Source organism: Anopheles aquasalis, chromosome 2, assembly GCF_943734665.1.
Source record: "Anopheles aquasalis chromosome 2, idAnoAquaMG_Q_19, whole genome shotgun sequence".
NCBI classification, from domain to species: Eukaryota; Metazoa; Arthropoda; class Insecta; order Diptera; family Culicidae; genus Anopheles; species Anopheles aquasalis.
In genome coordinates, this window is record NC_064877.1 from 68812911 (window position 1) to 68828146 (window position 15236).

The 15236-nt window shown below is 50.7% G+C and overlaps 3 protein-coding genes across 3 annotated transcripts in view; 2 read left to right on the forward strand and 1 right to left on the reverse strand.

Moving 5' to 3' along the window:
* Positions 1–4700: 4700 nt before the first annotated feature.
* Positions 4701–6102, reverse strand: LOC126570762 (protein cornichon). The gene is made up of 4 exons (XM_050228740.1): positions 5774–6102; positions 5589–5701; positions 5359–5502; positions 4701–5269 (listed from the first exon to the last, which is right to left on the reverse strand). The coding sequence occupies exons 1-4, from the start codon at positions 5921–5923 to the stop codon at positions 5242–5244; spliced, it is 435 nt and encodes a 144-aa protein (XP_050084697.1). The 5' UTR covers positions 5924–6102; the 3' UTR covers positions 4701–5241.
* Positions 6103–6230: 128 nt separating this feature from the next.
* Positions 6231–8973, forward strand: LOC126570761 (SET and MYND domain-containing protein 4-like). Its single transcript, XM_050228739.1, has 6 exons — positions 6231–6509; positions 6571–7092; positions 7150–7326; positions 7384–7711; positions 7783–8464; positions 8532–8973. The coding sequence occupies exons 1-6, from the start codon at positions 6379–6381 to the stop codon at positions 8936–8938; spliced, it is 2247 nt and encodes a 748-aa protein (XP_050084696.1). The 5' UTR covers positions 6231–6378; the 3' UTR covers positions 8939–8973.
* A 302-nt stretch (positions 8974–9275) lies between these two features.
* The window catches only part of LOC126569845 (nuclear pore complex protein Nup214), a 6140-nt gene continuing 179 nt past the window's right edge, over positions 9276–15236 (forward strand). The window contains exons 1-2 of the mRNA XM_050227229.1: positions 9276–9431; positions 9528–15236. The exon at positions 9528–15236 is cut by the window's right edge and continues 179 nt beyond it. Coding sequence (XP_050083186.1) covers positions 9396–9431; positions 9528–15236 — 5745 coding nt within the window. The 5' untranslated portion in view covers positions 9276–9395. The remainder of the gene's footprint in view (positions 9432–9527) is intronic.

A 15236-nucleotide genomic window follows, 5' to 3' on the forward strand; every position in this document is an offset into this window, starting at 1 on the left:
ACAAGAGTTTGTTGGATATTTCCCCGCAAATCGAAATGTTTGTTGAAAGTGTTCAAACAGATTAAACGTTTCATGCTTAGTTTTTGTAGAGTATGTTACAGTATACCCAGAAGAAGTAGCCTTAATTCTGGAGACAATAATTCGACGCAAATGATTTTCGAACAACAAATGGTTAACATCATAATTTTTAAATGTGATTATTAGATGTAAATATTGTGTGATAAAGTAGTAAAACAAGTAGTAGGACTTGATTGATTGAATTTTGCTATCGAGCTGTTGCCTCAAACAATAAAACTGATGTTGAGAGGAATGCTATGTCTGCTATTAAACCAATTGCATATATCTAATGCACATTCATGCCCTAGAAAAAGCACCAGAATCCTCGTATCAACTAGTTCAGAATCAACGACTGTTGGATTAAAAAGGATCACTGAGATATCACACCGTGTTTATTTAACACCTCGGTGTTACGAAGGACAAAGTATCATCTTTTCTTGAGATTTGTATTTTCCTTTTATGATGCCCACATGTCTCTAATTGAAACTTCTCGTAAGCATTCGACATGCATATCAGATATCCACCGGGAATCGTATGCAAACCGGAACACCGGCATACCGAACACGAATCATCGATCCTGTTGATAGATGCTGTCGCATTCCACTTCCCCAACATGCCACATATACCGGCTGGCTAGTGAATCGCTGGTTTTGTTTTCTTACCCTACGATCGCCCCAGGAGGTGGCCACCAAATGGTGGTGGACGCTCCGGCGGCTAGTGAGGAAAATTGGAAACAAGTTTTTCCATACCGCACTGCCGCGACTGAATCGATGAATGCATGCGCTGCCAGCAGAGTTCCCAGCAAGGGCCGCAGTTGCCATGCTGTGCGTGCAAGATCATCCAAAACACGGCCATTTCTGTTGTGCCTGGCTGGCTGACGAGTGTAAAAATATCCCTGGAATCTCTCTCTCTCAGTTCCTTTGCGCTCGTACCGTCGGTCGGTTGATACAAACCGCACGTCTCGAGTGGTGGCGCGAGTGGTGGTGCAGCGTGGTGTGAATGCGGAATGCGACCATTTGGAGATCCATTTCTTTTTCCTTTTTTTTCGAGAAAGGCAAAATCAACGCTCAAACCAGCAGAGACATGGGACTAAGCGGGAAATGAGAAGAGAATCATCAAACCCACTTGGACTGGTGTGGCGAAACCATACCGTAGCGGGGGGGATTTTTATGGCCAATGACCACATGCTTCTGCTGCAGCATCTCTACGATCTGCTCCTTTTTGGTACGCGTGTGTGCGCTTTAACCGCTCAATAATGTGAATAAAATTTCGCCTGTAATCGTCAGATCTAGTGACGCGGTTCAAAGAGCGAGAAAAGTTAACGTCTTGATTGTACTCCCAAAAACGACAAATAAAATTATCCTGATTTTATTTCGAATCTGCCATATGACAATAGCGATATCTTGTGATAGCATTCAATAAGGATTTCCGATATCCATTAAGAAGTGTTTAAATGCAGATCTGTTCAGAATATTGTCAATTTTCTACACCCTTCTGCATAAAACATTGAAAAACCATTAGACACAAATCAACAAGGAGAGCTATATCAAAATTTAACGTTCTCCAAGATCGTAAAAAAACGCCGTTTCGTGACTCACTCTTAATTCTATCAGCCTTTAACACGAGAAACAATGTAATGCCCAGGGAGTGTAATCAATCGAAAGTTTTAAATGCAGCAATTTGCATTAGCACATAAACTTAACGCTCCGTTGAAGTTCATTTCGAAACTTCCACACTAAATCTGCGCAAAAACTAATATCTCAATCGGTTTTTTCTCTCTTTCCAGAACACTAAAATATATTTCGAAATTCCACAACCATTTTTCAACGGGCGTGCCAAAAAATGAGTGAAACCGAAGGCGTGGTGACATCATTGTCTGTCGCGAAGGTGTCACAGCAGCCTGCACCCTAAAAACCGAACCCCACGACACCACACCCGGAGCCCGCCCTCGGTTGCAACGACGATGATCATCTCATCACTCATCGACGGCTGATCGCCAATGATGTCACGAACGTTACGAGCAAGGATGATGGGGATGAGAACACCGCATTGGCCGACGACAGCGAAAGTCACTATCGATCGACCGGAATCAGTTTGCCAGGCTACAAAACACACTTTACGATCGATTTCTGGGTCCGGTGCGGAATTTGTAACTGTTGCTGCTGCTCTTGCTGCTGCTCTTGCTGCTGTACCAGCATGGGCCATTTAGGTGTAAAAGGGGAAGGTGGTTTAGACAATTTTATATAAAAACAAAACAGCAAATCCCAGCGTAAAAAGCAAATCTCTTGCATCCCAGTGCTGCTAGGATAGATTTAGGAAAAAAGGGGAGTTTGTCCTTGTGTGTTTCGGAAACCATTACAATACCGTCGCCCGCTCGCGACATTTCGGCGTAAATCATTGACTTAATCAAATTTATTGTGCAGACATTCCATACTACCGTTACAAGAGCCGACCGACCATGGCCGGTCCGAGACTGGGAAGAAAAGGGTGAACAAGTTGAGATTTCATACACGACCCAACGGGGTAACCGTGTAGCGAAAGCGCCGCCGAGCATGATGCTGCGTGAAGAGAGTGAAGAGATTGCGATTGATCGCGGCTCCCTGCGGGAGGGAATGGGCATTTAGGTAGCGAGATCGAGAGCGAGAGAGGAGTAGCAGCGTGGCTCTGTGACAATCGAGTCTCGCGGCATGCGGGCAATCCAAGGGGCGCGAGAGGGAGGGGGTATGAATGAAAAATATGCTTCGAAGGACGGATGGCTGGAATGATGGTGCATCAAGGCTAAAAAAGGAGGAAAAGGAGGATGTGCATTGACACGGGCTTCAAAAGCCAAATATGCCACTAGCCGCGTTGTGCGAAGCCAAGTGCCGGCGGCTGTATGGGAGGAGAAGGCAGATAACGACAAGTTGTTGGTCAGGTTGGTGCACCGTCACCAACGCCATGGTCGCGCAAAGGCACGATGCGATACGATGCGAACAACTACTGTTAATGGGCTTAGCCAAAAAAAGAATGCTGTTGAGCATAAGTTGCACGAGATGCCCTCCCCCCGTTCGCCTCCAGTGGTAGGAAGCTGTGCCGGAGAAAGTTTCTTTATGCGAGCTTTATGAGAAGATGGGAGTGGGAACCTCGTGGCGAGACCTCGTTTCCACCAGCAGTCGGCGTGATAGGCAGCTGGACCAACGGTAAACGAAGCGGATGCTGTGCCACAGATAGGGACAGTGAAGAATGGCATAGGGCAGGGGAAGAGAACGGTCGCGAGAACGTTCGATAGGTGTGATCGCTTTCCTTGCGCGCAACATCGTAAGCACTAAGTAGTGCGTGCGTGCGATGTCGGAGCAACGTTAAACCAAAATTGAATCAAGTTACCAGAGCCATCAGTTACGTCGGTCGTATACCAAGAACCGCCTACTAGAACCCTGTCGGCATAGCCACAGAGCCGCAGTGCCTCCCCAATCCCGTTTCGTTAATTGTGTCATAATTGTAGTGAAACTGTTCGTATTCAATTTTATTTTCTCTAGTACCCTGTGCGTTTCTGATCCTCTGATGGCGATCGGCTTTAGGCGGAAACGCGCTAGAGCGACGCCCGATGCAGGATGTGTAGCTCTGTAAGCATGTGGAAAACTAGTCTCTGCCCCTTTCCCCATTTGTTTTTTTGCAAGGCGAGGGGCAAATAAGGTTCGATATAAGGATGTCGTTTAATGATGAAAATGATTAGGCTAAGAGCGAAGGACCAACGGCCCGAAAACCCAGCACCCCAGCAGCGCGACACACTTGAGGCGTTGTGCGGAAGGACAGGGGCGGTTTTTTTTTAGTATTATTCGATGATTAAGGGATGGAAGCAACATAATTTATACGGCCGGCCGGCGAGAGAGGCGTAGAACGGAATCTGCGATAGCTTTTAGTAACGTGTTAGTGAAACAAATGAATATAGCTAAGGGTTTTTTTTCGTTTCATTTGCATCCTTTCGCTCTATCCCGTAGCGTACACAGTGTATCTGCCATGTATCTTTACATATCCCATCACCATCACCGTCCTGCCCAGTGCCCATGGCAAGACCATTTCAAGGGACACCGGGCCCGTTATATGGGACGTACGGCATATCGAGTGGCCCTAGTGTTATACTTAGTTTGCTAATGCTACGATGCGCGCCTTTTTTTATAGTTTATGAGTATAATTTATGAAACCGGAAAAGCACGTATGAAATGATATGAAAGTGGAGGTTCTACAGGTAACGAATGTCTTGGGAACGGCATTCCGATGGATCCCTACAGAATGTTCATTACTTTCCGATTTACTCGTGTTTACCTTGATAGCGAATCGATTTTTAGTTCGAAATAAAATAAAGAAAAGATGATTGCATATGTCTGCAGAGCCGAAACGAACGTTTGATTTCATTTGATGAGAAATGTGCAGGGCTCCCTGTTCATGTTGTGCACGGTAAAGATAATACATATTTCACTAACCTCCATCCGGAACAGCAGCGTATAGCACATTTCTCGTATAGCCTTATCCGATGCACCATGTCGACACCGATGTTCCTTGCGAATCGAAAACCATCACTCAGGAAGAACTAAGAAGACTTTACGGGTTGGGTTTGCCCCGCATGCCATTCCCATGACTTGTACACCGATGGCGACCAAGTTTCCATGAAATTTATTCAGATACAAAACAAATGGTATTATAATAATTGTCTACATGCTTTCTTTTATCTCTTCGTCATTTTGTCGATTATCTCTTCGTCACCATGTTAGACCTATTTTCGTCCCTGTGATAGCACCATAGGGACAATGATTGAGGAACACTGGCGCTGGTGAAAACGCACAGCGAATGAACGGAATAAATAAGTCTTCCCCACACCTCGAACGAGCGAGCGAGCGAGCGGACGTCGGAGCCGATGCGGTGTAACGTGCTTGGTAATGGTATGATCCTAGGTATGCGCTACGAGAGTGAGAAACGCCTCGGCGGTTTTCCGGTTGATTGGTAAATACGATCTCCTACTCGGACCAAACCGGAAAGCAGATTTCTCCGCAATTACTTTTCATCAATGGCAACGACAAATGATCTCTGGTTTGGTAGTGTTTTCCCCCCCTTGCTTACATTCCGATTAGCACTCTCTGCCAACGGGTATGCCGAAATGGTAGGTTGAGTGCAGGCCCTTGGGATGCTTTCGATTTGCCGGAGTAGCTCTTATGAAGCAATAAGCGACATGATCATACTGCAAAATAGGAAGGTAATCAATGATGGTGATTCAGGACAGGAAGCGCACTGGCACCTTCAGGCCTGAACAAGTCCGCGAACACTTACCCGTAGAGGTAGTAAAAGAATGATAACAGGTAGAGGGCTAGCTTGATCCAGCCTTCCCGTTGGCAGCTTCGCAGGACGTCGTTATTCATGATGCTGGTTGGATCGTACAACCCGGGAGTGGACATGACCGGTCGGTTCGCATACCTGATTCACCCGTAGAGGTGGTAGGGATGGAGGAAGGTGTTTTTATAATATTTGTTCAGGTGTTCCAGTTCTAGCGCTCGTCTTACCTCCAAACGTGGTATGCGATAAGCGGTATATTGAGGGCCAACGAGAGCCACTCACCCGAAAACAAAAACAGCAGATTGAACAGCAGATGTAGGGCATATTCCGGTAGGACGAGCTGGAAGAAGAGCAAACACATGATTCAACCACCGCTGGAAACCCCGCACGAAGCACGCCCCGAAATGCTTACCGGATTAAGCGAATTGCACTGATCGATCGGATTTTTGTAATCCGTCTTCAGCTCGTCGAAGGCAATCACGTGAAAGATCGAGAAAAAGATCAGAAACGCATCGATAATCAGCGCTACGATGTAACTGAATGCGGGGAAGCTGAACGCCATCTTTCGCTACGGCGGTGGTGCTGGTGCAGATTGTTTGCCGGTGTTATCGATGTTGTTCGTCGTCTATTTAGCCTGCAGTAAGCGCTGTTTCGTTCTCCGATAATTCTCAATTCCAGGACGATATCGGTTTTACGGGGCACCAAAAATCCAGAATCCACGATCACTCGCCGGCGGGTTTGTTTTCAGAAAAAAGCACGTAAAAAAAGAAAGGAAAAAATCGCGAGTTGAACTGTCAAGTGAGTGAGCTGTCATAAAAAAAATTCCCTGGAATAACGGAAGAAATAACAGAAATTAACGTGGGTAATTAGTAAAAGTGCGTAAAAATGTAGCAGCCCGTTTTAAGATACTTATATTTCTGTCTACTTAACCTGCCGCTGCGGAAAAACTAAAATAACAACGATCTGCCGGTCTCCTCTCATAGTGAGTTCGAAGAACTCACTATAGAATTTGCCGGCATGGAGATTTCGGCATGGGATTCGTTCGTATCGCAGCTGATAACAACTTATAAATTGCAGAAATGCCTTCCACGCAAATTTTGCAGCGAACTGGACTTTATCAAACGATTAGCCGCCCAGCCAAAGCTTTGGTAGGTATCTTCGGTTATTCGATAGACCTTCTTTTAATCCTCCACGCTGCTCTTTTTTTAGCGAATCGCTTCGGTCATGGCTGTTGGCGCTACCGGATGTGCGGCCTCAGGGAGAGCTAAAGTCCAACCAGTACCGGGAACGGGGCAATGAAATCTTCAAGAGCAAGCAGAGCAATCACCTTGCACTCGAGGTGTACAGTAAAGCGATCTTCGAGGCACCGGCCGGTACGGAAGCGCTTGCACTGGCTCATGCGAACCGTGCCATCCTGCTGATTCGCTTCGGACGCTACCGGGAAGCGTTCCAAGACTGCCAGCTAGCACTGGCCTCGGGCTATCCGGAACAAAACCGTAGTAAAGTGCTCCTTCGGCAGGCCGAGTGTGCCCAACACTTACAGGATGCCCTTGCGATACGGCAGACGGTGAATGGTTTTGTGGCGCTATCTTCCCAGAGGTCCTTGTCGCGACTGGAGCAGGAAAAGCTGCATTCACTGCAGGCGATGCTTGAACAGCGGAACGACAAAGCTTCCTATGAAGGTAGCGGTAGTTCTGCGGAAGATGAAATCCCTTTACCAAGATTGAAAGAGTAAGGAAACGAATGAAGCTCCAGGCGTTCTCGTTGATTGCACTTTTCCACTTTCAGAGTAACCCGAACGAAAGTGGGCCGGTACATGGTCACAGAGGATAACATACAAACGGATGGTTTAATCAGCCGCGAGAAAGCGGTTTCTTTTGTTCCGGTGTATGGTGTGCACCACCGCACAACAATTCCTGCCTTCGATTGCCAGCAGTGTGCCCGGGTGAACGTGATTCCTTTCCCGTAAGACCACCCGACTTTCGAACGAAGCGTTATTACATACAAAATTATCCTTTCCAGTTGCTATACATGCGGGCGAGCCTGCTACTGCAGCACAAATTGTCGTGAAAAGCATGAACCGGTGCACCGGTACGAATGCTACGGCTATCGGAAGCACCTCTGGTACCTTATCGGAATAGCACATTTAGGTATACGCAGTTTTCTCGATGGAACCTCAACGATAGTATCCGCCGTAAACTGCGAAACGAAAGATGCCACCAATCTATTCCAAGAGCTTCTCGATGGAACGCAACACGAGGATAATCGATTCCTCGAGTACGGTAGGGTGTTTCGCTTGGTGACGAATTTCGATCGTATGGAACCAGAAGATGTCCTTCAATACGCTCTGGTAGGTTCCATCGTTTGTGAGTGACAAAACTCCATCCATTTGACCTGTATTTTTCGCATCGATCTTTCCAGACAGGTTTAATGCTTGCAATTTATCTCGAAAACTGCACGGATTTCTTCACCACCGGGCCGCTGCATTCAATACTCCCGAAAGATCAGCTACTGCTGTTTACGGGTGCTTTAATCATTCGTCACATTGGTCAACTGATATGCAACGGACATGCGATCAGTGAGTTGCAAGCAACGCTGCCGTCCGTTGCGAGTTGTCTCGAGGAGGATGGGTTTCGCTTGAAACCGGGTCTACTGCATCGGTACTACAGCAGTGAGCGGGTATTCACCGCTATCTTCCCACGAATAAGCATGTTTAATCACTCCTGCGATCCCAACATTCGGAACTGTTTCGAAGGATCAACGCTCACGGTTTATGCTACGCGGCCTATCCGGACGGGGGGAGAGATTTTCAATTGCTACGGCCCCAACTATAAGCTGATGCCGGCAAGCGAGCGTTCGATGTGCCTTCGGCGACAGTACTGTTTCGATTGTAGCTGTGACCGTTGTGCCGCAGGGAATGATACACCCTACGAAGAGTGTTACCTTGTACGATGTCCAGCAAGCAGTTGCGCCGCACACTTCTCGCTCGAAATGGATTGCAAGCTTTGCTCGGACGGTGGCTTTAAATGTCCGGCATGTGGCCACACTATAGACTGCTCGTGGTTTCAAACAATTATGGACATCACGGAAACGAATAGTGACTGTAAGTAGAGTGAAAGAGCACCAACGGTACAATTGTTTTAACTATTGGTCGACGATTCTCTCTGCAGATACGAACGATCTGTTCCGGACATGTGCAAAGGCCTACGAGAAGGGTGAAAAGCTGCTGGTCGGGAACAATCAGAATAAGAGCCTCTTGCTGCGCCTGATTATCGATCGATTTTTACCGACTGCAGCGATGGATGCAGCCTGCCTGGTTCGACTGAAAACCATGGCCAGGGAGCTTGTATCTATCCAAGGGTATCTGTTCGGCCGCATGACTCCCGAGTACATCGTTGCCTGGTTCTACCTAGCGGACCTATTGGCCCTGGAACACTGCATTTCTGATGGCTCGGTAGCCACGGATGGCGGTTTACGTAAAATGTTGGCAGATTTCCGTAAATCACTAGAAATAATTGGGGCCGACAATCGCGCGATTATACTACACTATCTGGATTCGTATGTAAAATTGGCGTGAGGACCCCCGGGCGGGAACGAATAAAGTTGAGGTTCATTTCATCTCGTTAGAACTTGATTTTCTTTTCGATTTGTGTTCAACAGTTGTCGAATTTAAATCCATTCCAATCCATTTAAAAGCAGTCTTTGTAGATTGTTGGCATTAATGGTGCCTTTTCGTAACATTTTTAGTAGTAATTAGAAGCAATTTTACAATTAGCTGCACGCGTTGCTAGATCCGCAGCCGTTGGAATTCAAAACGCAACAAAAAAAACCTACTCTCGAATCAGTGGTTCTGAACACTTTGGCACGGTGACAGTTATTGACAGCGGCTGTTATTGGCGCCGAAGCTGGTTTGTTTTCGTCTCGAAGATCCGAAGAGATCCATTTTAATCCGCGGAAACCCCACAGAAAAGGACACTAGGACACGGTCTCGTGAACCGGCTCGCTCGGACAACACTTCCCCTCCACGGCAAACTATGGCTCAGCAAGCACCGGAAGGCTTGGATGTTACGGTAGGTCGCGTTGGTGCACCGCTCGACCGAAAGTTTGGTTATGGTTACACTTAATCGGCTTCTTCTATTCCCCCCCCCCCCATCTCGGTGGCACAGGATCTTAAATTTAAGCTGCAAAGTAAGGTACCGATATTCAAGGGCAATGGCAACGCGAAGGATGGCTGCAATTTGCTGGCCGCCGCCAGTGTTCACGGGCTGGTATTTGCCGGTACGGTTGCAGCGGAACTGCGCGTCCTGAAGCTGCGCGACATCACCACCGATCGGGTGATCAACGAGGTGGTACCACTGCGTACGGTACCGTTGCCTAGCGAAGTGTTCCAGTTGGCCGTGAGCTGTGACCATGCGCTTCTTGCGGTGGATGTGGTCTCGAATGGGGTCCCATTTGTGTTCATCTACTCGGTTCCATCGTTTGTGACCGGTTCCGTACAGAAGCTACACGAGATCCGTACGTCACCACAACCCGGAGTTCGCAGTACACAGCTGTGCTGGAATCCGGTGCTACACAACATGCTATCGGTGCGCACGGAGACCGGCGGACTGTCGGTGTACACGCTGAAAGAGCCCGCCGGTATGGAGTTCCATTCGCTCGGTGATGGCAGCAATCCGGCCGAACGGGCCCAGTGTGTATGCTGGAGCCCGAAAGGAAAGCAGCTAGTGGTGGCCTTCGTCAACGGTAAGCTAGTGCAGTACAAACCCGACCTCAAACCGGCCCGTACGATCGTTTGCCCACCGGGAGTGGTGGAGGGAGGTGGATCCTTCGATGTGCTTGCTGTGCAGTGGCTCAGCACGTACCAGTTTGCGGCCGTGTTCCTACCGCACGCGGCCGACTCCGTACCGGCCCTGTTCATCGTGAACGCACCAAAGACCGGTAATCCGGTGTTCATCAACTACGACGACATCTGCTACAGCCAAAGTGGCCCCCGGAAGGGGCAAGTGTTTCTGCAGCACATTCTACCCTGGAACCTGCTGCTGATGGCTTCGGCGAATAGCATGGAGGTGGGCATACTGGGCACGACCGAGAGCGGTGAAGCACCGACCTGGTACCAGTGGACGACGACGGATGAGGCCCGCGCCGAACTGCCCCTGACGGCGGACAAGCAGGAAACGTTTCCGGTGGGCCTAGCGCTCGAAACGGGCTGCACGCACGAGGTCGTGATCGGTGAGCAAACGTTCCCGGTGATGCCGATGATACATCTGCTCTCCACCTACGGCCAGCTGGTCTCGTTCAACGTGCTCAACACGATGCCTAAGGTACCGAGCATCTGTTCACCGCCGAAACCGATCCAGGACAGTTCGGGACAGTTTGTTAAGATCGATTTTGATCAAGCCGTCGGTGGTGGCATGGTGACGGTGGCTCCTACCCCGCAGCAAGCCACTATGGCAGTACCGTCACCGATCGCATCGGAAATATCGTTCTCGCTGCCGAGCTGTGCCACTTCGACACCGGCCATCCAGAAAACAAAATCATTCTTTAGCCCAGGAGCCGCTGGTGTGGAGCAAAAATCACCGATGAATCTGTTTGGAAGTGGTGCGGCGGCAGCCCCCGCAGACCAGCAAAAACCTGCCGCTCCAGCAACATCAATTGCACCGACGTTTGGCAAACAGATCACCTTCGGTGGTCGGATGACTGCAACGGCCACGGTGCAAGCCAGCGGCACTACTGCACCCGACAACAAGACCACTCCATTTGGTTCATTCGGTGGTTCAGCGACGTCCACTGCCAGCGGTGGTACTGGATATGGCTTGACAGCCAGTGGCTTACCAACTATGTCCGCACCATCATTTCAATCTGCATTGGCCGCTGCAGCGATGCAACCTCCCGCCACCGTTCAACCATCTACCGTTCAGCCACAGCAACCCCCAACGCAACAGCAACAGGACTCGAACAAACCGCTCGTTACCGTTCCACCAACGTACGTCCCTAGCCCTCAATCGATCGGTGCCACCAGCAACTCCACCACACAACAGACGACAGCAAGCCGGCCTGCAGCCGGTGGCTCATCGAAGAAACCGACCGATCACCTCTCTTCGGAAGACAATAATCGAATCATTCTGTCGCTCACGGTGGATGAGCTGAAGAGGTTTTCGCGCGAGCTGACCGATCTTCAGCAGCGATCACGCTCCATCAACGTACAGATCGGTGCGAAGGAAGAATCGGCTACCATCGTACGGAATTTGCGTGAACTGGAGGATATCATTGCGCAGGCGAACGAGAGCACGGAATCGCTCGTGGCCGATGTGCAGGCATTGCGCCTCGGATTGAACGAAGCATTCGCTATGGTGGCGGAGGCAAACAGCAAGACCGCAATCTACAACAATCCAACCGTCCACCAGTACCAGGAGGCGCACGTGATGTCACAGACGAGCCGTCGGCAGCTGTCTTCGCTCGAAAGCATGCTCAAGGTGAACGAGAACCAGCTGCGCACGATCACAAAACAGCTCGATGCGCAATGGGTAACGCTCGAGCAGACGCGCCAATCGAACGCACGGCAACGGATGCACATCCCCAGCCTAGAGGTCCTCTACCAGACGCTCTCGAAGCAACAGGAAATTCTGAACCGACAGCGCGAAAAACTCGGTTGCCTCAAGCACAAGCTCGGCCTGCGCGGTAGCATCAAGGGACTGGAAGAGCAGCACCAGAAGGCGGTGTCCGGCAAACAGCAAACAAGGACACCGCTCGGCCTCAATGGTGGTGGTGCATTTGCGGAGGATGACGGCGATACGGCGATTGAATCGTTAACCGATTCCATCATTTCGCTCTCGCTCAGCGAACAGGTGGCGGCCGATGCGAAACGGTTAAGCGAAACGAAACTGAACGCCCTCCGGAAGGTGCTCACTGGCCGTAAGGTGGTGACGGTGAAACCGAAGCGTCCCGATCGTGTCGGGCTTAGCTCGGAAGTGATACGGGAGCACATTAACGAGGTTCGAAGGAATGTCAGTCTGGAAAAATCCAAAGCACAACAGGCGGCAGCGAATGCAGCAGCAACTAAAAAGGAAACCGAACAGAAGAAAGCCCAGCAACAGAAACAATCCCAAAAACCACCACTACCAACTGCTGCTGCTGCTGCTGCTCCAGCGACATCCGCTAAACCGTTCTCTTTTGATGTACCGGCCCAACCGAAAGCATCGGTCACTGGTGGAGCGTTTTCGTTCGGTCAGGTCACTGGTGCTACAGTGCCGGAAGCAAGAGTCGAAGCTCCCGTGGCTAAACCTACGATCACTAGTGGCGGTACCAGCGTAACCAATGGACCAGCAGCAAAGCCAGGGAAAGAAAATATTGAGAAAAAGGAGGAACCAGCGAAAACGATCACTTCTTCGGGTAGCAGTAGTAGTTTGTTTAGCTTCGGAGCAAATCAAAACGCACTGGCTGGGTCAATCTTTAAGCCATCAGCCGCGTCGTCGAACGAAGCAAGCGCTGGTGCGCCCGTCAAACCCGTCTTCTCCTTCGGTGGATCCTCGGTAGCCAATCAGCAGCAACCGGTGATGTCGTTCGGATCACTCCCGAAACCATCATTTTCTTTTGATGCAGCGGCGAACACTGGTGCTGGCTCCGGTACCGCCAGTGGAATTACGTTCGGTGCGCCCAAGGAACCAACTTCGGGAGCGCTAAACTTGGGTAAACCAAAGGCACCACCAGCGAAGAACGATGAGAATGTGCCACCGGTGGACTGTAAGGATATACCTTTGCCACCATCCTTCGGCCCTGCTGATGTTGCTACGGCCACTAAAACGGCCGCACCGCTGCCAGCACTCACCAGTCTGTTACAGAAGGTGGATTCGCTGGAGGTAACGAAGGTAGCAACGTCAACCCCATCGCAGCAGCAGCAGACGAAATCCTCGGCAACGGCAGAGATTGTTTCCAGTAGCAGCAGCAGTACCGCTGCCAGCGCTTCATCACCATCGTTAGTGCCATCGAGCGGTGGTGGTCTGTTCGGTAGCATCGGGGGAAGCAGTCTCTTTGGTGGTGCAGGTACCAGCACCGCTGGTGGCTTATTTGGATCGATTAAAGCCACGAGTGAGACAACGACGGACCCAGCGAAACCCACATCGGGTGGTGGACTCTTTTCTGGACTTACATTCGGTGCCACTACTATCACACCGGTGGCTTCCAGCACAGCGGTATCATCCGGTGGATCACTCTTTGGAAGCGTCAAACCAGCAGCCACCAGTAGCACTGGAAGTTTATCGTTTGGAGAGGGTTTCACTGCGGGCTTTGGTGGATCATCAAAACCAAATGCTGCGGTCAACACCAGCACCGACGAGGCAAAGAAGCTAGAACCGAAAACGGAATCAACCGTGTCCAGTAGTGCTACGGTCACTGTTAGTACCCAGCAAACCAGCACAGTTGCATCGCCTACATCCATTGCTACAACTGCAACAACGACAGCTGGTGGTTTCTCGTCCTTTGGTTCAATTCCCTTCGCTAAACCATTGCCAACGATTGCAGCCTCATCCACCGCCGCCACGGCTACCAGTGAGACAACGACTTCCGATGCTACCGCTGGTCTCTTCGGTTCCATAAGCATCTGCTCTCCGAATGGGGCCAAATCACCATCAGCGACAGCAGGTGGTAACATATTCGGTTCCGCCTTCGGTGGTGGTACTCCAAAAGCCACGGAAACATCATCCTCGACTGCTTCCAGCATCTTTGGTGGTGGTGTCTCGGGTGGATCAATCTTTGGTACAGCCACGAAACCAGCCAGTACCACCGGTAGTAGCAGCCTTTTCGGTTCTGTCGCTTCACCCAGCACGGCTTCGAGTGCACCGTCCGTTTTCGGTGGGACCAGCGGTACAACCACCTCGTCTCTCTTCGGTGGTAACACTACAGGAGGAGGAAGTTTCTTCGGAGCAGCAGCAGCCGCTGCTTCGTCCACCCCAACAACGGCAGCAGCAGCAACAGGAAGTGGTGGATCATTCTTCGGAGGAGGTAGTGCGAATTCGATCTTCGGTAGCACCACAACGACGAGCTCTCAGGCAGCAGCACCACTGGCAGCAGCAGCAGCATCACCAGCTTCGGGAGGCAGTATTTTTGGAGGTCTTGGTGCCAGTGGCACGACGGCAGGCAGCGGCAGTACATCGACTGGACTCTTCGGGAGCGTCACCAGTGGCGGAAGCGGTGGATCGATCTTTGGCGGATCCTCAGTGTTTGGTGCTTCGAATGGTAACGCGACTGGCACGGCCGCCACCACTGGTGGCAACATTTTCGGTAGCCCAGTCGCACCGGCAACAGCAGGTACGGGAGGTGGTGGTCTGTTTGGTTCGGCAGCAGCCCCAACGGCGGCATCCCCGGGGAATATCCTTCCCTTCGGTAGCCCACAGCCAGCCGCATCGCCTGCATCGTCCACCACACAATCCATCTTTGGTGGAGGAACCGCCGGAGGAGCTTTCGGTGCTGCGGCGACAGCTAGTACCGGTGGACCATTCAGCCAACCGGCTGCTGCAGCAGGTACGGTGAACGCGTTCTCTTCTCCCACCGGTGGAAATGCATCTGCCTTCAGCAAACCACCCGGGGGTTTCGGTGCCGCTCCGGTAGCATTCGGTGGCACACCAACGTTTGGTGGTGCGCCGACGTTCGGCGGTGCACCGACGTTCGGTGGAGCACCATCCTTCGGTAGCCCAAAGGGGGCTTTTGGTGGTGGTTCAGCATTCGGTGCAGCGACGTCGGCTAGTACGGTTGGTGGTGTGATCGGTGCTGGTGGTGGAATGGCAGGAGCGGCGATTGGATCACCGACACAGTCCAACAATCTGTTCGAACAACTGGGCTCCTCATCGGCGGGCGTTTCATTCGGTGGACTGGCCCAGCAA